The following is a 25,107-nucleotide window of genomic DNA, read 5'->3' as shown; positions in this document are numbered from 1 at the left end:
GAACCAAATTAATCAAACTAACTTTTAACATGTAGGTACCTAGATATCCCCTCTCTCCACAAAAAAATATTCACTGCTTTACAATTACCGTACCTAAAGATTATCAAAACACCTTACGAATATCAAGCTGAAAAGTACAATTTTCACCTAGAAAAGTGAAAACTGGGAATAAATCAACCATTTTCAAAAGCACGCTGTAGAACTTTTTAGAAAAAGTTTTGTACACAAATTATCATTCCCTCAACCAAAATTTTATTTCGTTCTGCCAACAGGGGGCGCAATATGCCAGTGTTCCATTGGTCCCCATGTTCCATGGGTCCCGCACTTCCCCTAGGTACTATTGAATATGAAAACATTTGGCCACAGTTTTTTAACCTGGTTACAAATGCCTATAAGCTCGTCTGAAACATATTAGCCCTAGGCGTTTACTTAAATTGTTTGAAGTTTTCTCGTTTTGTCAAAAAGACTTCTCTTCCCGTAAAAGAGGGGTCCATTGGGAGGGGTCACCAGGTTATGTATCCCCAACAATATAGTTGTAACAACCACATGCAAAAAACATTTTTGACGATTTATTTTCTATGTAAACTGTACACTAAACGAAAGGCAATTTCTGCTTAATATGGTTACCGGTAATGCAATTTACGACACTTTGCGACAAATCTAGAACGTTTTTTTGAGAATGCTCATCTCAATTTAAATTACTACAATCGACATTTTGCTATAAATACAAATTATTTTTATGACGGTTCGCGCAAATTTTTTTCCAACTGTGGAGTTAATAGCTGTCACAAATTGTTTGCTAAAACCAACTTAACAAAATATGGTCATATATAGAACAATTGTCTGAAAGTTTTATATTTGTATGCGTCAAGTATCTTTCTAAAATCTGAATAAAAAGTTTTTTACTGCACAACTTAAAATGCTTGTGGTACACGCGAAAACAAGTTAACAACACAAACAACAGAAAAGATGAAATCTCTTTGGTCAGGGATTTCTCGTTATAAAATATGTTAAAGTAAATATAGCACCTATAGCTATGGGCTACGTACAAATGGCAACTTTTAACAATTAGTTGGTTTATTATTTAACAAACACTGCTCGCTTACGCTTGCAAAAGAAATATTTCAGTTTAAAATTTTGGTGTTCTACTTCTATCTGCCTACTATATATTTTTTCCACCCCATCCGTCAGAAATCAGTGCAGTTCTAAGCAAAAAGGTCTACGACAATCAGTGCATTCAAAGGATCAAAAAGTCCGACTTTTAGACTTTGAGGTCTTGGACAATGCACTGATTTGCATTAACAAATGTGCATAAGAAGATTAAGTTTAACAATACTTGACCCAACCAAACCCAAACGCTAACCAGCGCCCTAACCCAAATAATGTGCGATAATTGAATACTTACGCTTCAGGCCCCAATACCTCAATTTGTGACGTAATAATCTTAAATACAATGGACGAGAAACCATCTTATGACCATCCGAGTTTGGGCCTTTTTCCCCAGCATTTAAAGAATTATTAAAATAACGCACATTATTTGGGTTAGGATTCGGGTTAGCGTTAGGGTTTAGGTGGGTCAAGTGTTATTAATCCTATCTTACATTTTTTGTTATCTTTTCTGAACTTTTAATGAATATTTTTAAGTTATCTACGCCGGGAGTTTACCTAAAGGTCCAAATCAGTGCATTGCCAGGACCTCAAGGTCTAAAAGTCTAGACTTTTCTGCCATTGGATGGCCTGATTGTCGTAGACCTTTTTGCTTAGAAATGCACTGATTTCTAACGGATCGGGTGTTTTTTCAATTAATACTTTATGGTGTTCCGCTTCGCCGAGGGGTTTTCCCTGTTGACATAGCAAAAAGTGAAGCTATTATTCTAATAAACTTTTCCAATGCGTTATATTTTATATGCTTGTGCCGATTATTATTACACCCTCATTGTGAACACCCTACTGTGTAGTTTGGTAAGTAAAGGTCATAGTTATCTCCATGTGCGAAAATGGTACACTTTTTGTAAATAACAGAATACTGGCCCACAGCATAATGACTGTAAAAATCATTTCATCCCGTCTTATAATCATATTGTTTATCGCAAATGCTAGGTAAAATGCCAAACATTTACACAAACTAACATTTGTATTTTCTGTTTTCATTAAGAGCAAGTTTGGCACTATGAAAATCCACAGGCAAATTTTTTTTAATGACAACTATATAGATGTTGTATTGTTGTATAGTTGCTCCCACATATGAATGGGACTTAGCAATCAACATAATGTAAAGCTTGACAAACAAGTATATAGGCCTGGTCAATTGTAAGATATTAGTCCCACTTATATACTTTCTAATAAACAATTAATCATTGATAAGAACAATACTATTTTTTCCCAACTTAAAAGATAGCACCTAAAATTACAACTTTGTTTTGTAAATAATTGTGCGATAAACAGAAATATGCCAGATGGTAAATTGTTACGCAGGGGTTAAATTGGCGGCTAAAATAACCATATTGCTAAAATTTGCAAGGTTGATAATAAAGTACTATATCCCAAAAACAATTAGCATGACTGAAGTTTTGCTATTTAAGCGACTTTTTGTAGCTGAGCACATTTTACAGTAATTTTACACGAAATACACGGCTATCGCCTGACTGAGCGGGTAACTATATGTGGGATTAATCCCCTAAGCAGGCCTAAGTTTCTGACCTGGAAAATATATTAAGTACAATTTTCTGCTTTCTGTTTACCATCATTTAACTTTTTAGATTGATTTCTGATCTAACTTGTTCAAACGTCTTAATTCTGCTTGTCTAATTTTGTATACTGTTTTCTGAGTTATAGCTTAAAACAGGCGTCACCAAACATATAACTGAAGGATTAAAGACTGCAGGCCATATAAAAACTTTTGTTTTGAACTTTACCTGATAATTAAAAAAAATTTAAAATATTTAATTAGCTGAATGAAATCGTGATTTAGTTCGAATTTTTTTTGAACTATAATCTGAATTTGCATTCGACAAAGTTTTCGATTAATAAATTATGAATAACCGTACTTTGGGATCCTTTTGACATGATCCAGTGGGCCGGAGACTGGAAGTGACAAGCTGTAGTTTGGTGACCCCTGCCTTAAAGCAACACAAGATTTTATAAAATTTTTGTAGTAAAGGACAACACTTCATGACACAATGATGAACTCCAACTTGCTTGATGTGGATACAATGGATGTAAAAATATTCAAGGGTCATAATGGAGAGGTATTTTCAAAATATTTGTTCGAAGAAAAAAAGCACTATTTATAAACGGCTCTATTTAAAATTCCTTCGTGAGTTTTTTGCAACAAAACAGTTTTCCCGGGCAATATAAAAAAACATTATATATGTTTACATACTTTTTAATGTATAATCACTTTGAAAACTGTACATTTGGCATATAAAAAAGGATTGAAGATCTTTATACGATGCAATGACCAAATAAACAACAAGTTTTTTTAATTTTCTGACAGGATAATTTTGTTTGTTTACCAATATGAAACTAAATTTTGATAAAAGAGTTCTAGTGTGCAGGTCTTTATTTCGTTTGTGGCAATGTCAAATTGTATAAAAATGCTATACGTGACATAACTATGTTTTGCGTTGAAGTGGTTTGTAGTATGCTCAAATATTTCTGCATATTTAAAATCTTTAGGTCAATTCCTCATCATTTTCATCTGACTACAAGATGCTTGCAACTGCTGCTGATGATGCAACCATAATTATTTGGAATGTTGGCAAAAAGTCTCAGCTGTGCCAACTTTCCGGTCATCTTGGCCCTGTGAACACATGTTCTTTTTCCCACGACAATAAATTTCTGGCAAGTGGCTCCTATGACTGCTCTGTAAGGTAATGCAAGATTAGCTTCAAACAAATAGATTTGGTGAAATTCCTAAGTTATTTTGTATTATTTAACTATTTTAATTTTTTTTAAGTAAATAAATACGGATTTTAGTTATGTTTCTTCAAAAGCAGTATTTTTGTGAGACGTTTTTTAATGTCTGTAATAATCTTAATTTTATAGACTATGGCAGACTTCAACTTCACAATGTCTAAATGTTTTGCAAGGTAATTTTGTGTATAAAATGGTTTTCTTTTATTAGTTTAAGAAATATATTTCAATGAGCCAATTTATTCAACAAGTTATGTACTGTTTTTTGTATTTTTTTAATTTCTTTTTTGAAAACACTTACACTAAAAGGCAATTCAACAAATTTCTGTAAGTGTTGGGTGGGGGAATGTACTTATTATAACCCACCGTATATTTATTTATTTATCAGGTATTGCGTTCTATTGAGAAATAAAAAAGTGCAAAAAACTAAATAACATAATGCCCTAAATTTGAATGCATTGTAACACAGGCCACAAGAAGAGTGTTGAATGTGTTTGCTTTTCAAATGATGACAACTTGCTTTGTTCAGCCTCTTGGGACAAAACGTTAATTGTGTGGATGACAAAGGTATTCTTTAATTTATACCAAATTGTGGTAAAACATGTCCTATGTCGCTAATAAAGTAGTATGATTTTAAATATGTCATGAATACACAATGTGTCTTATACTGATACCAAAAAAATACATTAATTATTTAAAATATCATTCATTCAATTGTATTCACTTTCATATACTAATAAAGCCTTAAATTAAAAAAAAGCAAAACATTGCCCTGTTTATTTCAATGAAGAGTGGACATCCACTGCACATCTTGACTGGTCACAGTGATTGTGTAAAGACTTGTTCTTTTTCCCACAATGGTGGACTGATTGCAAGTGGAGGGTGGGATTACACTGTAAGAGTCTGGAATATATTACCTACTCCTAAAGGTTAGCAGTTATTATAGTTTTGTAAAATACATTTGTCAATATTTTATTGATTTGTATTTTTTTGGTAGGGGAGGGGGGATTTAAAAATAATTAAAAAAATAATTTCACATTAACATTTACTCTATTGCTTATTTATAAAGCGCTTTTAAGCATGCCATTTCTCATAAATAAGATAGCAAAGTAGTTTTATATTGCACAGAAGGTAAAAATGATGTTCTGCTTGGTAATTAATCCTATTTTGTCTTATTTTTGATTGCATTTGATAGCAACTACAACATGGTTTATGTACAAGGATATAATTGCTATGCGAGTCTTAAGCATTGCATATATTATATTATAGAAACAGCTGATCATGCTAAATGGATGTTACGGCGTTTTAAGAAAATGAACAATGAAGTTTATGTTATGGCCATGGAAGGCCATGTTGGAAACATTCAAACAGTTGTATTTTCTAGAGTTAAACTTTTGGTGAGTTTGTGTAAAATTTATAAGGGCTTTTACAGTTGAAAACATTATTTTGGCATAACAGTCAAGTTCCAATTGGTATTTTTTTAATATAAAGTAGACAACATCTTACACATAATGAAGAACTACTATATTATTTGTACTACAAATGTTTGTATATCATCAATAAGAGAGGCACATCCAGCTCGGTATGGTACTAACTCTCCCAACTATCGTTTTCTGTCTTTTTAGCGCGCTTGGTATCCACATTATAAAACAATTGTGTTTTATCTTGGTTATTATGATCATTGGCTTGTCCCATGGAGATTTATTTAAGGAACTTTGTCAAAATCTTGTGTATACCAATCTTTTTATTACCTAAAATCATCACAAGCCCTTAAAATTTTTTACTAAAAGTTTTACCAATTGAAAAGAACTTTTTTTTTACTTTCTTTTGATATCTTTTTTTTTACTTTCTGTGATATCTTTGCCGCTATGTCTTAGTATTTACACTCGATTTCAGTTATACACAAAGTCAAAGTTATTGTATGACTTTGTGAAGACAAAACAAATAACTTTCATAAAATAAATATCGCAAGATTAACGCATCAGAATTGTTCCTTACCTGGGCAACTCTGGGAATTGGGATTTTGAAGCAGCTGCTAACTAAGGGTTGTTACGTCAACCGTCCAATTTGTAAATGTAGGTCACATTAATTTTTCAAAATAATATCTATAAGATGATTGGTATAAGTTATATCTCTCTATTGTTAACACAACTTTTAAAATTATTCCTATTTTGAAAACAACAGGCTTCAGGCTCTTGGGACAAAACTATTCGTATATGGAACCCTTCGAATGGTGATATTATTAAGGTGCTAACTGGACATACCGGATGGGTAAAAGCTATCACGTTTTCAATGGATTCTACTGAACTAGCATCGACTGCGGATGATGGAACTGTAGGAAACTGCTGTTATTAGTTTTATAAATATAAAGTGAACCTAATGATGTTGAATTAAAATTTAAAAAGTTGTAGTGCCTTTAAGTGGCCCTAGACCAGATCTGAGCAAACTGCTGCCCGCTAAGCAATCTTTTTTTTCATAAAACTCTTTTAAGCAAAATTAAGTCCTTACGTCTGTTTTATTTATTTTGGAACAGGACAACCCTTGAGCAGGGCAAAGCAAGCTTTGAGACTGGGATGCGAACATTTTTTGCACAATGTACGCAAAAATGTGCATACATTTAAAAGTGCCCTAAAGAATGTGCCCATTTTTTTCAGAATTTACACACATTTTTAACTGAAAATAAAAAATACTAACTGTAACTCTAACTCAAAAATGTGCGCTTATTTACAAAAGCATTTTACCACTTAATTTTAAAAGAACACACTTTTTATTATGGGTATTTCGAGTCTTTGTGGTCCCGATATATTTTCTGTTTCTTAAGCGTCCCCTGTCTAAAACAAAAGCTCACCCCTGCCCTAGACCATTTATATAGTACTGATGTGAAACAATTTGCCACCAAAGATCGAGGTTAAAGCTTTTACAAATTTACAGGTAAGGGTTTGGAACATTATCTCGGGAAGATGCAGCAAGATTGAACAGGTTAGTTCGTTCATTCGTCCTTATTCAGGAACTTACTAATAGCTGCTATTTTATGTACTTTGTTTCTGTTCTTTTGAAGGATTGCACAGATATTGTTCAAGCATGTTACTTTTCAAACACTGGAAGTCTGATGTTGTCGGGCTCAGCAGCATTCATGTGACAAATATTAGTTTTCTCGTTTTATTGCGGATATTGCAAAAAGAGCATCGGAATGCTTGATGTTGCCCATTAGATCGAAATACGTTATGCTCTACACAGCTATGCGAACAATAAGCATTTTGTAAATTTGCATATCTTTATATATATTATATTTTTTCTTCAAATGCAACCTATATGTTGTAGTCACTGTAACTCAACAAATGCAGTTTTTTGTGTTATTGTTCAAATTTTAAAGCACTTCTTGCACTTAGGGATACTTAAAACATATTAAGCTACAATTTTTTTTCTTCCATGAGTGATATGTTAACCTTTGTGGTAGAGATTTGATGTTTTTTAGAAATTGGTTTCGCGCGAATCTCTTCTGTCTGTCTTGTATGTTCCACGTGCTTTTTTTGCCATATTGACAGACAAAAACATCCTCTGCTGTGGCACTCTCTACAATGAAAGTTTAAGAACCTTAGCCTAATATTTATGTATTTTTTGCGCTTCGGTCGAATGTGTAGCGTTTGCGATGTCGTCGCCTCGCTAGCCTGCTGTGTGTATTCATTAATTTGACAGCATATTGCTGATCGTGTTTCCGAAATTTCCTGTTTTTTGTTGCGTCGCCGAACCGCATTGTCACGATGTTTAATTACCGCCAGCTGGAATGCTGTATATAAGGGATTTCATTTTATACCAAAAAACAGCAGTCTTGCATACTGTTCATTGTGGAGTCCAGATCGCGTACGTTACGGAGGTAATTATTGTACGTATATCGTAAGTACCTGTAATTACTGTTTGTCGTTTGTATATTTGCAATAAATATTCTTTCATTGTGCTTAAAATCCACAAATGTATCCGTCTATAAAGTATGAACGAGATACGGACCGTTTTCTAAACTCTAAAACATACCGATTCACATTTTCTCAACCTCTTTTGGTTTACATGTTTGTGTTTCTCCCGATATATAGGGTCTTAATAATATGTCCATCGTGTCGAATGTAACACATTGGCAAACTAAAGCCCCAATTAAGGCAAAAAACGCTGTAAGTACATTTTTATTTGTGCTCAATGCGTCATGCCCCCCCCCCTCTAAGTCTAAATTAATGTTTGTATTTTAAAACAAATGTAGTCGCAAGTTTTTCTTTTTTTAATTTTTACTTAAATTGTACATTTGCGCACAACTCCTAGAGTATGACGTATGTTGCTTGTAGCCTATTTACGATTCTATTTTTGACCCGGCTAGTCGCACCACTTCAAGTTCCTAATGCGGCCCGCGGTTAAAAAAAATTGCCCACTCCTGTTTTAGACCAATGGCTCTTAAACTGAGTTCAGTAAAGCGACTTTTTACGGCAGATTTTTTTTCAAATGATGTCGGATAATTCCTTACAGCCATATTTATATGATCTGTGTAATGTTAATTGTTATTTAGATTACGTATATTCACTAAACAACATCTTCTATAATCCAGGGGTGTCCAACACGCGACCTAATAAAAATGGCACGCAAGTCCCCCGAAAATACTATCGTACAGTTGTTATTTAGCCAATTGTCAAAAAATACAAAATTTGTTCTACAGCCAATTTCTATTGTTTATTTACAATATTATACTGTAGTCAAGTTTGTAGAGCTCTTGTGGCAAATGTAATTTTTATTCCGACGTTTCGACGTCCTATACAGGTCGTCTTCATTAGGGCAAATAACACTGAATGCGACTAGTACAGTGCACGATAAACAAAGGAAAAAAGAATGGAACGCAAGCACGTTACAACGCAACGACAACAACATGCGATAACGAATGATTGGGCCTCTAATCTTTAAGCAGGTGCCTGTAGCACGCTGAAAGCATCACGTCCGTTTTGATGTTCATTGTGTTGCCCCGTTGGTGAATAGTCCATGACTCAAGAAATAGTCTTTTCCTGTAGTCAGATTCCCGGGCCACAACAGACGCCGCATTAAAATCAATACGGTGGCCCTGTGACACCGCGTGATTGGAGAGGGCCGACTTCTTCGCGTCACTGTTGGCAACATCCCGTTGATGTTCTTTTCGTCGGGTGTTAAGTGACCTTCCAGTCTCCCCGATATATATTAACGTACACTCGGCGCAGGGAATAGAATATACAACACCTCGTTGTTCAAAGGTGTTGATTGGATCTTTCGGGTGACTCAGTAGCTTGCGGAGAGTATTGGCAGGTTGGACGCCAACCGCTACACCAAAGTCACGCAACATACGCCGCAGAATATCCGTCAGTTTTGGTATGTACGGAAGTGTCACAAAACCCTCTGTTTTCGGATGAGTCACCTGTTTGGGACAAGTTGCCCGTCGATCACGGAGAATCCAATTGGGGTAGCCATTATATTTCAAGGCTTTGCGAACGTTCGCCAGTTCCGCCTCGCAGTCGTCGTTAAGTGTGCACAAGCGTCGTGCCCGATCTTTCAGGGAACGAACCACCCCTTTTTTCTGGTATGTGGGGTGATGAGATCGAAAATTGAGATACCTGTCGGTACTCGTTGGCTTGTGGTACACTTTCGAGTACAAGACACCGTCATCGGTTCTTGTGACCTGAACATTTAAAAATGGAAGACAGTTTACCGATTGAAGTTCCATGGTAAACAGAATGCCTGGTTGCGCCTCGTTGAGATGCCGTAGAAATGCCTCAACCTTGTTATTATCAATGACACAAAAAATGTCGTCAACATATCGCCGCCAGACTCTTGGTGGGTAGGCAAATGTTAATAAGGCTTTTTCCTCAAGCGCTTCCATTGTCATGTTCGCGACAACCACAGAGACCGGGGAACCCATCGCTGTGCCTTGAACCTGCTGGTAAAAGCTTACCCTGAATGTTAAAAAGGATTGCTCCAAGCAAATCCGCAAACCGTCCACAATATCCAACGGATTATATTGTAGTCGCTTGTAATAGAAGCATAGACGCCGAACTTGAAAAATTCCAGGGCGTTATAGTCCGTGCAAAAATTTCTTATTAATTACATAAAAATATATAACAGCTGTCGCATGTTATCACTGAAACAAATCATTTCGCCTTTTTAAACTTTCTTTTAGCTCCTTTAGGCGAAAAAATTTTTCATTAAAATAGGCAAAACGTAACATTAATTAGAATGATGTATAATTTAAAAACATAGTTTGGGAAGTACCTTGTGCCTATATGGTAATTCATGAAAGCTACAAACACATTGGTTAACTAAAACTGTGCTGCAGAAATTATTTTGCAAAAAATTCCAGAGAGTTTTGCGAATTCCGGAAGCGTTTTGACGCTCCTTGAGAAATCAAGGGAAACTTGAAACGCCCACGTTCGGTGCCTATAAGTGGAGGCCAGCACTCACATAATTATATTGCTTGGTGTGAAGAAGCAAAAGTCAGCTCACCGACGGACACTTGGATGTAGCAGTGCACACTGCTCAGCTTAATTAAGGCCAATCTATCTTCAGAGTTTAAATGAAAACAAACGTTTATAAAGAAGCAGTCCATTACAACACTGTTGTCTAAACTCTAAATAACAATAACGATTCTACATCATGATTCATGAAAGATAATTTTGAGACCAGCTTTGTTTTAAATATACGGTATTTATGCTAGGAATTTAGGTCTATTTATTTTAACTCGAAAAAGATGCTCCATGAAGTTTTTCCAACGACATGGATTTTTTTGCACAAAGCTAAAAAAACTGTTTTGTAGTCAATGGTACACCGTTTTCCGGCTGCAACATTTTATGTGTATTATTTACAGTTTTTCGACTCCGTGCTAATATAACTGTAGGCTAATCGTTTTAAAACTTTACTTACTTTTGATTTGTATACTTCGAAGTTTTTGGAACATAGTTGGTGACACGCTAAAACATGAAATCGGGTTAAAAATAATGAGGCCAGGATTTGAACCACGTTGATCTAGGCCACGTTGTTAAAACTTTCACTTTGGAAGGACCATTATACTACCACGGACAAAACATAAAAAGTTAAGTCCGAAGCACAGTATAACCATCCGTATGTAGCCTATATCCAAATTTCTAAATATAGCACGATACCGATAAAAATGGCAATATTCTGTCTTATAATTCAGTATTTTATTGTTTAAGGTTGTGTTGGTTAGCCTAAACAGTAAAATGAGGTGTTAGAGGTGCAAACTAAAGCACAAATCAAGAAACTGAGTTTAAAATCACAAAGTCTGGATATAAACCAAATGCAAGTGTTTTGACATGAGAAGTTATGTTGGTCGGATTGCATAGACACAATGCGTCCAATATCAGGCTAGCGGCCAAAATGTCCTATGCACGAATGTATTTTTTAACAGTTAAAAAGGGTAAAATATGAATTTACACTTTGCGACATATTTAGCCCTGTTTGCAAAATAACCGACGCTGAAGCGTCCAGAAAAAGTCAAGCGAAAACTCATGACTGATTGACCGGCAGGAAAATTGGCACTCCAAATATTAAAAAAAAGATATTGCTTTTGGTGTTAACCGACGTTTGATCTATGTATCTTTAATATGATATGCCATCGGTTAATTTGAAACTTACTGCTTTTAGCGTTTGAAGTTATTTGCCTTGGTTTTTGTTTACATTCAAGTTTCATTTTACAATAACAGTTCCACTAGTACATCTATAATAGCTGTGCATAGCGGAAGTTGTTCGGATATCCACTTATCAACGAAGTGTATAAAATTCACATGCTAATTGTGTTTGAATCATTTTAGTCGATGATTAAATTCTAAATGATCGTTATTTGTTGCCGTTAAAGACGCACGAGTTTTGAGTCATTCAAATACCAACAAGGGTCTTTAGATATGGCATACCGTAAACAGATTCACAAGACTTTTGTACACTATAGTTGTACATCCCAGGTACTTTGTGATAGTTTAGTTGATTGTACTAATTCTATTTTTCATAGTTTGAATGTTTGTGTGAATTTTATTTCAGGTCGTGGTTTTAGTCACTGAAGCAGCGAGATAATGACGTTTCAAGTAAGTTAAAACTTATACAAAACCAAATGCGATGAACCAAGTTAAATCGTTAATTTTACCGCAGAAGTCAACAATCGTTTTACGGATGACACTTGAAAGGCACAGGGATATCAGTGTTGGTTATTTGCGCGACAAAAGTAAGCACATATGATGGATATATAATCCTTTAGCAATTTTTTTATACCAAAGCGTGTCGGGTGTGCGGTTTTAGGAGGCGACAATTGGAACGCCGTCAATCGCTAGTTCCCCACAAGCGCCCAGAACCCATGAGATACCGCGGTTTTAGGCTACTGAAAATTGACAGTTTCCAAAAAAGGTAAATTCGCACCATATAAGCACCGAGGTCAATGCATTTTAACCCATGTGAATAATACAAGTACTTTCTGAAACATCTTAGATTTTCTACCACTTAAAAAAACAAAAGCCGTTATTTTGCATAAATTTTAAAACAAACTTTCCAACACGCTAAGCGTGTTTAATATATATAACGGTGTTGTAAAATTCATAACAAATAGGAATGGTTTGTCATTACTTTTTTGACAATATTTATTTTTAATGAATTATATAGTTGTTTAAATAAAATTATATACCTGTTCATCCTTTTACGCTTTCAGTTTTGGACACCCCGGACCCTTATTTTAAAATTAAGTTCAAATCATCTAAAACCGAAAAATTGTACAGAACCTTATCAAAAATCAACCAGCCCACAGCGGACTTGAACGAAACGTTTAGTTTCGTGTTGAATGAAGACGAAAAACAAGTCGCGGTTGAGGTAATTAACTGTTTGAAAAGAGGCCGCTTACTTTATTATGTGTTTCCTTAATAAAATGCACCCATATTAGTTGTTTCTTCTTCTGGATTACTATGACTGCCCTGTGTGTTATGTATTGGAGACAATATTGGTTAGCCTATGGGTAGACTGTCAACAAAAACCTAAGTCACATAAGCTGGTTAAGATATTAGTGTACAATCAAGGCCGCATTTCTCCATTGAGTACTTAAATCTCTTTGAACTTTTTTCTTTGCTGCATATTATGTAGTGCGAAGCTTATAGCTAAATACATGGCCCAACATTAAATGTAGATTTCGGTTTACGATGAAGATGTTTTTGTGGATGATAACATTGGGACAGTAAATCTTGATTTTGGAGATTTTCGAAATGAAGACACAAGACTAATGACATTGAAATTTGCCGAGGTGAAGCCTTCGAATGTGACAACGACAGTAAAGACGTGATATTATTACCGATATTTTATTTTATTTTTCCAGGACCACGGTGAACTAGACATCAAAATAGAAAAGTACCTACGGTAAATATAAAGCCAACGAAAGGAAACGCTATGCTCTATATATATTTGTATGATGAAAAGTTTGTATTACAATTTATATTTCTGCACACAATAAAGCTTGTTTTATAAATTTAATCCATCGATTTTGACAAAAAAAGATATACCTATATATACATAAAAGTTTTGGTAACTTATATATAATTCAATAAAGGCATGATGTTGACTTCCGAGTTTCATCAGACGTATCCGCAGAAGAGAAGATGTTTGTGTGCAAACGCAAGCCCAAAGTTCACGCAGCTATACAGAGGCTGCTTAAGCGCAATATTGATCTTACAAATGTTAGTAAAAATAAGAAACATGTTAAATATATGTTGGAAGAGTAAATTAGTACCCAACGCATACATCTTTCAAAATTATTTAGCATTAAACCCTTAGATTGTCTGGCAGCTGAAAACAAAGTGATATGCTCAATCGTTTTACTTTCTTAAAAATGCCAATCATTTGACTCACTATTCCTGAATTCTTATGTAACTGTACAATAGGCCATTGTAGTAGTAGCCTACATTGCTTAAGCTAACGATGACCGTTTAATCAAACTTCAGTGTAAATTGGGCACATATAATACTGTACTTACATAATAGACCCCCGTTTGTTCTGTGGTTGGATCTGGTGGTGGATATCGAGCGATGACCGGAATGAGCGGAGGGATGGCAGCGCTTAAAGATGCAGGAATCATGGATGCACTCACATACGCAGCCGGACTATCAGGCTCCTCCTGGTTTGCAGATACAATTATTAAATACCTGTTCGTAAAATTGAACTTTCAATGGCTAGCTTTCTTCCATAAGGTACCTTTGCTCAGCGTTTGCTCACAACGGACTAAACCCAGAAAAACAGAAGGATTTTCACGAGTTGCTTCGAGAGCGAATGAAAAACAACGCTTACGGTCTTCTGATGGATCCTTTGCTAAACAAGGAATACATGTCTGTAACTAATTATTATTATAGATTAAATAATACTGGTTTAGTATTATTTGCTTTGTTATAGGTCTGTTTTTTTTAAAAAACGAAGGTATAACAATATCAACAAACATAAACCATTGATAACAAGCAAAATCTAAAAGTTAAAAAAAAACTTAAAAAAATTAGGCAAATCAACATCAGATTGACATAGAGATCCGGTGTACTATAATCGTGACAACCCAGTGGTTTTTAGCCGGGGTGGGCCAAACAATCTAGAGGGAGGCGCGAGCCCTGCAACATTATTTAATTTGTTGTATATACCGGTACCGCTAGTGATTTTATTGGTTCCATTCTGCGCATGATGTTATTTCTGATTTGAGGCTGTCCTATTTACTTTTAAACTAAACATGTGTAGTTACGTAACTGCACAATTGGTTTATAATTTTGGGATCTGTTTTCAACCCTCTAGTATTCAAAAGCTCTCCCCCAAATTATTTTTTTAGCCTCTTTGCTACTTTGCATATAGCCTTCTATTGTATACTTTCTGTCTGTTAATAGAATTTGATTTGATACATTTAAGTACACTAGAGTGGACCATTTAAATTACAACTTTTCCAACTTAAAGATAAACGTTTTATTATATCACTTTCCGTATATATGGTATTCTCTCACGTGTTTTTTATTTAACTTAAAGCTAGTGCCGGGGGCCAACATACTTTTTTCGTTAGTGCGAATTCATGTTTTTTGCAATATGTCTATTGTAACATTAACACATTTGTATATTTTTGGGTGGCTAAACGCGAACGTTTTACGTGGTTTCTTTGCAGTCTTACAGATTTCGAGTCAATGACACAACATGTTTATCAAAATCAGCTTGACAAAGTGAAATTTATAAAGCTCAAGCAAACCGTGCTATTTTTGTGTACCGAATGCGTCATGTCTCCAAATTCAAGTTTGGCCAGTTTAAAACAAAGTATTTATAGGACTTAAATTTAGTATATTCAAATAGCGATTTCCTTCTGATATGATACTTATTTCATATCTAACGGGGTGCCAGGCGCTGGAAAAATATTTAAAGGCGTCCGATAGAACAAAGCTTAAGAATAACGCAAAAACGCTTCTTCTATTTTAAAGTGAAGTGCTTGTCGAGTAAGTTTATCTAGAATCGTACATATAGTTTAGACAAGGAGTGCGTTTTTTTGTTTGGATACACGAGAAGTTTATATATTGACTTCTGTAGAATAATGATGTTTTTTTAACTATTTTGTTTTAGTGATAAGTACCAAAGAATAAAACAAGCGTATGGCCAACCGACGACCTTCGTCGATTACTTCGGCTTTGTGATAGGAGAAAGCCTCCTCGGTAAGGTAAGAGTAAGACGATAGCCTAACAGATAAGTAGATGCTGAACACAGGAAAAGCGTCGCATTGCATTCAAAGCTTCATTTTCTTCGTAAACTGGCAGACAAACGTTTGTTTGGCGAGAGGGAGATACTAACTTCATAAAAAATATATATAAGAATATTCGATTTTTTAAGGCAATTAGGCACTAAATAGTCGATGTTCACGTTCTCCTAAAGTTCAAAGAACTGTACATTAAACAGCGCGAGGAGACTGAAACAAAAATTGTTCCTTTTTACATAAAATTTGAATTCGTAGCAATATGTGTTCACGTTTGGTGTACCGTTTCCTTAAATACGCGGCGTGGTCTGTTGTGGGGGTATTTAACACAGTGAGTTTGTGAAAACACAGGGGGCGAATGCAGGGCAACCAGACCATGATCTCCCCAAACTATTTTTTACTGTTTTTGTAACATTTCATCCGGTAATAATATTTGTACGTTTTAAGAAAATATATTTAGCCCACCAGGACAATGCGTGTTATTACATGTTGTATGGCGTGACTCATAAAAGTTAAAACAAATTCGCGTCCTGCGCGATTAGACTGGATTGTAGCTGCCTAGTGGCCTATAGCCTACGAGTCCGCTCGAAAACGTTGCATGCTCGATATAATGTTTATATTAACTTCAGTATGCGAATTTTGCATTTGTTTGATGTGGCCCTTTTAAAATAATTTATTAGAGTTTTAAACGAATTCTGTGTAGAATTAAATTGGCAGGCTCCTGAAAATATTTATAAACGTTTAAAAACTATTTCCTATATAATTTGGTATGTGTACCTTCGATCACTCAAAAAATGTAAGTCCGAAATAGAAGTGTTCGATTTCCTTGTCGAAATTCTTTAGAATTTGCATCATCGGGAAAGTTTAAATTTTATTAATTGGTTCAAATTTTTAAAGAAACGACACTTGAAATTATCAGAACTACGTACGAACCTGGAAGATGGTAATTCGCTTTATCCAATATTCACATCGGTTCATGCAAAAGAAGAAGTTTCCACCAGCGACTTTTACGGTACGTCGTTTGAATATATATTAGTGGTTCTTAACCTGGGGACTGCAAAAGGGGCTCAATCGGGTCTCCGTGTATTTTTAGTGCACAATTTTACAAAAAAATATATATTAAGCTATAAAAGTTTAGCAGTGAAATGAACAAAAGCACTCATCAGTCTAACAATAGTGTTTGTGGTATTTACTTTAGTGAACCAATCGTTTTTACGACATCACCATTACGCTTGTTTTAAATCAATGAATGTCAAGAGGTGGTGCCCATTTACTTTTTTTTCGTTGTGTGGATTTTCTAACCGGAAACTGGGGCGCGACAACAAATGTTAGGAACCACTGGTTATTAAACTAGGCTACATGCTAAAAAATAGGTTATTATTTATTAAAAAAAATGTAAATGGCCTAAAATATAAATTTTATCTCCCAATAAATGCTGGACGGTACTGCACCTGTATTTAGTTTACGCCGAAACAACGCCACACGAGATATCGTTTCCACGTTTTGGAATTAACATTGTTCCGGAGAAGTTTGGCTCTCATTGGGATCGTGGTTTGGTTACTCGAATGTGCCCCGAATTTCCTTTACACTACTATTTGGGCAGTTGTGGGTGCGCTTTCTCAGTACTTCTCAAGACCGTTCTCGATTTCGGCACCGAAGAGAATCCAACCTTCGTACATGTTGTAGGTCAGTGGTCAGTCGTATAGTGCTTTAAGCAATTGCAAGCCATTTTACACTTCTTTAGAAACGTCTTTATTTTGGCAATACCGGGTAGGCCTACAAGTTTTGTTGCTATAAATTTTAATTTTAACCTTTGTACAATGAAAGGCGACGAGAAACTAACTGTTGCCTTTTTAGGTGGTATAAGACATCATTTACCTGTGTCGCCTGCCATAGACTTGGTAAGCATTACTGGAATAAGTTTCATTAACTTTTTAATAAAATAATGTGAATCCCTAAAATCCTAAATGGCAATAGAAGTTACAAAACTAGTAGATTTTAACTCTTTATGTTTTTGTTTACAACATAGTAAATCCTAAACAAAATAAAACGCCGAATCAATTTTATATTTTGTTAGGCGACTTCAAAGCGAAGAGTAACAAAAAATGGTATTACAAGACAATCTACACTAGAAGATGATGCAGAATCACTTTTGCCTCAAGGCTTTTTAAATGAATTACGGTAAGTAAAGCAACTAATATAGCAATAGGTTTTACTTCAGGGATATGGAATATTTTTTACCGACCGGCCAAATGTGTGTGTGTATACACGTCTATAGACTGTAGATTATCACCACTGACCAAGCACGTGTATCCGAAATAGAACACGAAACGCATTTCCTAAAACTGGTGTCCTGGGAACCTTAAGTTCAATATCCATGTCTCATTGGTTAGAACTTATCAAATAGGGAGAAACTTTAGTTAGAAAATTTTTGGAAAAAATGCTTATCCACGGACTTTTGCCAAATGCCAATCTTACAGTTATGGGAGTTGCGAGGCCGAAAACAGAAGCAATAACAAAGTGAGCGACAACTTATCTAATACTTTGGACAGTGGTGTTATGACTTAAATAAATTACTTGACTTCACTTAAGTCGTTTGGACAAAGACTTATGGCTTGACCAAAAATGTTTTCATAAATTTCCGTATTTTACACAGTTGCGGACCAGTTTTAGTCGTGCAGTCTACATTTTGTTCGCAGGCCGTAGGTTGTAAAACCGTTTAAAATAATGTATTAAAAACGTTTGTAGAAACTCACCCTTCTTCCGAAACCGCCGATACTTAATTGATCGTACTGCCAACGTTCTTAATTTTGCTTACAATTACGACGATGTCAATTTGCTTTATCCGTTGTCACAAGAAAGCGCTGCAGATCAATCGGGTAATTTGCTGCTGCTACGCTGATATTTATATCTAATACAACTCATCTTTGGTGATGTTAATACGTCACTGCTTAATTTTGTAGTTTTTCCACTTTTAGTTCGCAAGCATTGTCCTTTCCGATTTTAAATAAACTTATCTTAATTATTTTCGGTTTGAGAATGTGTTTTCTTAAAAGGTAAAAGCTAAACGAAAGCCTATTAAATAAAACCACCGAGCAACAAAACGGTTCACTGATAAAATTCGAGAACGTTTTAAACATTAAATGATAATTATTTTGACAAACTTTATTTTAACCCACATTAAACAAGCACTTTCAATTAGACGTTTTTACAATTTAGTTTACGTGAACGAATAATTGAAGAGGAAAATGTTAAAAAATTAGAAAATGTATACCTATACTGTGTACACGGAAAACTAATTTTCCTCGCATACAAAACTGAGCAAAATTTATTAGAATTTCAGCGCGAAGTTTTAAAAACGATGGGAATGAGAAACTCACAATTAATCTCAAAGGACGAAGAACTACTCTCAATTTGTGATGCAGGTATGGAAAGACACCCTTATATATAAAGGAAAGCTTCAGAGGCGTAGCTAGGGGGGTGCGGTGGGGTACATATGTCCCCGGTCGCCAAGGTACAGGGGCTTCAAAATGAGGCTGATTCTTCTTTAAATACAATGTTGTATTACAATTTGAATCGTTTTTCGTATAAAGTAAGGCATATTATGTTATTGTAATAGAAAATGTGATTAAACATGGGAGAGGGGGCGCCAATTTTATAGTTTGCCCCCCGGCGCAAAATACCCTGGCTACGCCTCTGGAAAGCTTAGCCTAAAACATTGAGGAAAACTGTGCTGCAATTTACTGGAAATTACTTATAATTCTGAAATTAAGAAGAAGACCGCTGACGGGTGTTTGCAAAACAAATCATTCCCGTAAAAGGCTCCTAAAAGGGGCGGAACTAGGTTTTTTGGCAGGGAGACCTTCCGCAATGGAATATTTCAGAGATAGCGTCACCAAGTAATGTCACCTAAAAAAACTTTCATGACGAACTCATGCGCAAATGTACGACTGATTTATAATGCACAACTGATATTTGGCGGCAAAGTGTTGACGTACAAGCAAAAAAAATCACTTTTATTCGGGGTAAATTGTCAATAGGTTTAATTCAAAAGGAGACATGGCGTTTTTTAGTACATCATCAATACTCACAAATTACACATATTTCGATATTGGTTATTATTTTTAGCTATCAGATTATTTTATGCATAAGTCAGCAATGCCAAATCGCTATACACCACAGTATACAACACAGTAATCACAGTAAAATGTTTGCGTAAATTATAAAAACAATACCATCATGCATCTACGTGTATCCAGCTAAACTTTTTGAAGACGTGTTAAGTTGGAGTTGTTTCGTAAGATACAATGGCCCTATTGCAAAGACGTTAAATATTCACAACTAGCGCAAAACTCTGTGTTTTAATAGATTAATTTTCCAGAAATTACTTTTATGATACTGCTTTTGTTCTGGTCGCATTCAAAATGTGCAACAAAAACACTTTTAGAAAGCGCGTTTTGTTTTATATAGGTTTTATAGTTTAAAAACAAACTAAAACGACCACGGCAAAATGAGCTTAAACATACTATAAAGTCATACAGTATTCGCGCTAAATGTTTTACATTTATTTTTTGTTTTTTGTCTAAAGATGAGGTTTTATAGACCTCTTTCCTTCCATACACTTTTCACTATTTTAGTGAATTAAATCATATTGACTTTATTTTTGTCCAGGAATTGTGAAGAACGTGAGTGTGGATTGCGTTATTCGGCCATCCCGGTCATCAGATCTCATTATAGTGATGGATATGAACCACTACAAGTCTGACACGTCATTTGATTACATGGTTTGTACTGAAGACGGGTTATACGATCTAAAATATTAGTAGGCTAAGCGAAGATTATATCTAACCATTAAGTTCGAAAGGCATACGTTTCTATCAACAAACACATTCTTTGAAAGATAAAATGCTACTGGACTAAAAAAAGGCAAAACATTTTTTCTAAACACTATACTAGCAAATTTCTGCTTTAATTGTAAAACGCTTTCTGCAAGTGTTGTTTAATAAATCGCAAACATTAAACTCCTTTCATATTAGTGTACACCTCGCCAACCTGAAATACATCGCCTTAATCAGTCTTTCTTAACCTGGGGTAAATTTACCCCAGGGTAAATTTCCTCGTTTTAGGTCGTAAATGCGCAATCAATCAAAACATCCACATCAGTTGGCGGGACTAAAAATTGCACCAGCTGTAGTTATTGGTAGCCTATATCAGTGATTCTCAACCGCCGGTCAAACTCTCCTGCCGGTACGCCAAATATATTACAATCTTAAATCTCAACTACAAAATGCAAGATGCTGAAGGCTTGTCCATCAAATTTAGAACTTCGCCAGCTTCGTAATTTGCAACATTGTGACGTAACATAGAGTTAATGGTCTACTTTGGACTTTATCGTACGACACAATGCAAGTGTTGTGCCCAACTGTTTAAAAGTAGGCTACAGATCGTTTAAGTTAGGGGCGGGCAACTTCTCCAGTCGGCGGGCCTGATATGGGAAACTGAAGTACTTGGCGGGCCGGATTCCTGATCGATGTATTAATGGAACTGCCATGGCCTACATGTTTTGTCGCGTAATGGCGGCTAATGTTCTACTCTTTAAACACGGCAACACTTTCATTTCCCTGTAACAACTGATTTTTTTATTGCTGACTTATAAAAGTCTCCAATCTTTGTTAAACTTTACGTTTTTCGGCAAAATCCAAGGAATAATATTGATGTTAACTCTAAATCTAAATTTGGAGCACACAATAAGATCTAAAAATCAACAATACCTAAAACAGAAAAATCAATAATACCATGGTATTAACACCAACGACATAATAAAGCCAAATACGCAGTAATATCTACGACAGAATAATAATGTTTGGGGTTATTGATGGCTGGTGGGTAATGAGTGGGGTTAGAAAAGGGTTAGGGTTAAAATTATTAGTGGAGTTAGTGATGTACTTGGAGGTGAGGTTTGGGGTTAGGTAAAATGTTTTTTAGGCCTGATTCTGGTCATTTAGGTCTTATTCCGACGGGTTTATGACTTACTCCGGTTTAGACGGTTATATGACTATTTGATATTAGTCCTATTTTGGTTTTATTCCGTACCGGTACTGTGTGTTAGTCTTATTTCCGAACTGTGTGATGTTGATATTGTTTTTATTTCGATGTTATGGCTGGAGTCCTCTAATTTTAACCCAAAACAAAAACTAAAGACTGTGGCCGCGGGCCACATTATCATGTAAAACCGGAAACTTTCTGCGGACCGCTCAAAATCCTATTGCAGGTCGGATCCGGCCAGCGGTATGTTGCCCGCCCCTGGTTTAAGTCTTAAATTTTAGGACCAGTTGTATGTGAATAAACTTTAATAGAACCATGTATAACACGTATGATATCAAAGAGACAGCAGCAATTTGCTCACTGAATTTAAGTTTCCATTCTTTGCTTTTATGTTACATACGTTTGTCATATTTGCATTTTGGGTTGATTTTGATTTTTGAAGGTCCACCGGTCCGCAATATTTGTTTTGAAATTTTACTGGTCCGTAAGATAAAAAAGATTGAGAACCACTGGCCTATATGCCAGCATATATGCCTAGTTCAGATTAACCGCTAATTCGAAGCTATAGTCTAGTAGACTGTATTGATTATTATCGTTTAGTGTCGGTAACGTTATGCTGATTGATACTTTTTATATCTTAAGTTACGTCATTGTTACGTTATGTATGAGCACCATTTTATATATTGGGGGTATATCTGATATTTGTCTTTGCTAAAAGGGTAAAACATACAAAAAGGTTAAGAACCCCTGGCCTAAATGAAACGTGTCGGATTGAATAGATCATAAAATGACACAACGCACTTCTAAATTCAAATTTCACCTAACTTTCTTTTTAGCCGATCCTCCAATCAGCAGAGCACGCTTGGCGTGACGGTCTTCCTTTTCCACCAATCAACGTTCACGAGCTCGTCAATTCACCTCCCAAGGAATTCCTCGTCTTCGAAAGCAACTCGGACAACTGTCCAACTGTCCTATGGTTTACATTGTGCAACAAACGTTTCATGGAACTAACCGATTTCAAACCAAAGCAGTCATTAAACGGTGGGTCATTCATTTTTACATGCTCAAAAATAAATTTATTACAAAATGAACCAACCCATTTTCTTGTCATAATGCTAAATGGCCTTTTAAGAAACATGTGTAATACATATAGGTATATCTGATGTTCAATATCCAAGATATGTAGGGCCTAATTTTATATGTTTACTTGTTAAATATTGATATCTAACTTGTAAATCATAACAGTTTATTAGTCGCCACAAAAGTGAACCTAATAACTGATTTTAGGAGCTGAAAAAATCAATATAGTCAATATCGAAACTGAAAGTTGTTTGTAAGATGTGTGAAAATTACATATCTTTAGGGTTTTTTTCTTAAACATTTTGATAAAAACGTCACACAGTTTTACGCAACGAAATTCGTCACACATATTGATCGAGAATGACTAACAAACGTAAAAAGGATACGGACATACGGCCGGGTGGTAGAAGCAATTGTTCGAATTGCGTGATATTTTAGCAAGTTGCTCAGCGTAGCAAACATCTTTAACCTTGTTAAAGCAAAAATTGCTTAATGTTAAAACCGCTGCAATACACGCGATATTTTTGTGAAGCCTAAACTTTGCGACGTTATATACTATAAGAAGCCTAGAAGCTTTGGACTAAATTACCATTTTCTTTTAAAATTAAACATCCCAGAATAAGTTTGCTTTAAGTTTAACTGCATGTTACAGCTTCCAATGCAATACAACCCATGACTGTTCCAAAGAGAAAATAGCTTTGTTTGTTCGAAAAAAAAATATTAGCGTTGTAAACAAGTCATTTTGAAATGACTTAAGTCCCAGTCAAGTCATTATGAGAGTAAGTTATTTTCAAGTCATGTTATTGTCAAAAAAGTAAAATGTTAAACCATTAAAATCGGTAAACTCGTCCGATAATGAGCAACAATTCAACTAAAAAATACAACAAAGGCAATATCCAACAATAAAAGTGTTTAATGTGCAAATCTTGGGATACATTTTAATAAAAAACACTTAATTTAATCCCAAGATTTGACAAAATAATTAAGTCCAAGTCAAGTCATGTCTTCAAAAGACTTAAGTCAGACGTCAAGTCACTCTGGTCAAAAGACTTAAGTCAAGTCAAGTCATCAAGCTCGAACTTCGTTTTTGCTGTAAATAGTTGTGCATATCTAATTTGAAAATGTATGGAGCAGTATTTGCTGTGTATTTTTTTCATCAGCAAAACGGCAAAAATCTCTTTCCAGGTGATAGATACCGCCACGACATCAACGTATCCCTTCATACAACATTTTCTTGTTGAAATCTATGTTTTTTTCTTATTCGACAAAAAACATTAGGTTAAAATTTGAATTTTTATTTTCATTTAAAAAAATAATCGCCTTATAGGCCTAGTAACTAATAACGATATATTGACTGTGATTCAAAGTTAACGCGGAAAATCGGAAAGTTTTCATTAGTTTAGCCTAATTTAAAAAAAAATCCACTTTAGCTTGACATTTGTAGAAAATTGACTCGTACTGAGTTGCTTCGCGAATGATTTCATTCGAATTAAGTCTTCAATGATACTTCAAAATAATTTGTTTACAACACTGTATTTTATTTTAACCTTTATACATTACTTATAGGAAGAAATTTATTTTTCGACAATATTAAACCTGATGCAACAAATTTTGCCTTTTTATTTAGAAAAAAATACCAACATATAAAAACATATAGTTTAACTCAAGTATTCATGTATTTGAAAGGATTTAATCATGAGGGAGATTTCAACAACTTTCCGGTGTTCAGTGATGGTTCAGCATACAGCACTTACAAGTTTAACGTCAGTAACCACGAGTTTGATCAGCTTCATGAACTCATGTATTACAACGTGTCTAACCACGTCACGGTAAGTTTTAGTTGGTGTGCCTCTTCACACGATATACTGACGATCCGTTACACAGTAAACTAGAGAAGTTTTGCGTCACACACCAAAACATGTTGAACAATAGTTGAATAAATCAGATTTATGTTTAACTTGGGTTAAACTTTTAGGAAATCAAAGAACAAATCGCTAAAGCGGTGGATCGTCGTCAACGAAGAGAAGCAAACGCAAACCAACTAAAACCTTAGACGAGTTGCTACATTAGGTATCACTACACATTTTTTTTTTCATTTTGTAAAACACTTGTATGTTTTTTGCCTTATGACATTGTTTTTTTATTTTAGTCCGAGTTTTTTTTTACAATCGATCAAAATAAAACTAAAGTGATTAATAAACTTAAACGAATATATGCAAAACATATATTTTGGGAATGAAGAGGTTATTGTGATTTACTTAGCAGTTTTTATTTAAAAAAGAAAAAAAGTCATTTGTTTATCTGCATAAAAATATTTCTGCGGT

General features: G+C 35.0%; 3 protein-coding genes across 4 annotated transcripts; 2 read left to right on the top strand and 1 right to left on the bottom strand.

Moving 5' to 3' along the window:
* Positions 1–1,831: 1,831 nt before the first annotated feature.
* On the top strand, positions 1,832–7,870 carry LOC146160639 (uncharacterized). 2 transcript variants are annotated; one of them, XM_083384539.1, is made up of 10 exons: positions 1,832–1,962; positions 3,156–3,248; positions 3,679–3,872; positions 4,048–4,091; positions 4,385–4,482; positions 4,706–4,844; positions 5,185–5,312; positions 6,100–6,249; positions 6,847–6,894; positions 6,974–7,870. In XM_083384539.1, exons 2-10 carry the CDS (start codon positions 3,180–3,182, stop codon positions 7,052–7,054), a joined length of 951 nt encoding a protein of 316 aa, XP_083240665.1. In that variant the 5' UTR covers positions 1,832–1,962; positions 3,156–3,179; the 3' UTR covers positions 7,055–7,870. The 2 variants fall into 2 exon arrangements, with proteins under 2 accessions (XP_083240665.1, XP_083240664.1); XM_083384538.1 differs by lacking the exon at positions 1,832–1,962 and having other exon boundaries at positions 1,990–3,248.
* Positions 7,871–8,842: 972 nt separating this feature from the next.
* On the bottom strand, positions 8,843–9,835 carry LOC146160638 (uncharacterized). The gene has a single exon (XM_083384979.1). It carries the CDS (start codon positions 9,833–9,835, stop codon positions 8,843–8,845), a length of 993 nt encoding a protein of 330 aa, XP_083241105.1.
* A 2,258-nt stretch (positions 9,836–12,093) lies between these two features.
* Positions 12,094–24,836, top strand: LOC146160637 (cytosolic phospholipase A2-like). Its single transcript, XM_083384978.1, has 16 exons — positions 12,094–12,145; positions 12,623–12,780; positions 13,091–13,219; positions 13,938–14,074; positions 14,145–14,279; positions 15,532–15,625; positions 16,556–16,670; positions 17,120–17,344; positions 17,516–17,559; positions 17,736–17,839; positions 18,407–18,537; positions 18,994–19,083; positions 20,330–20,442; positions 22,540–22,744; positions 24,470–24,612; positions 24,759–24,836. The coding sequence occupies exons 1-16, from the start codon at positions 12,094–12,096 to the stop codon at positions 24,834–24,836; spliced, it is 1,953 nt and encodes a 650-aa protein (XP_083241104.1).
* The last annotated feature ends 271 nt before the right edge of the window (positions 24,837–25,107 follow it).

This window comes from Ascidiella aspersa, chromosome 3 (genome assembly GCF_963924565.1).
Source record: "Ascidiella aspersa chromosome 3, kaAscAspe10.2, whole genome shotgun sequence".
In the NCBI taxonomy this organism is placed as follows: domain Eukaryota; kingdom Metazoa; phylum Chordata; class Ascidiacea; order Phlebobranchia; family Ascidiidae; genus Ascidiella; species Ascidiella aspersa.
This window is presented reverse-complemented; position numbering and strand designations above follow the sequence as displayed.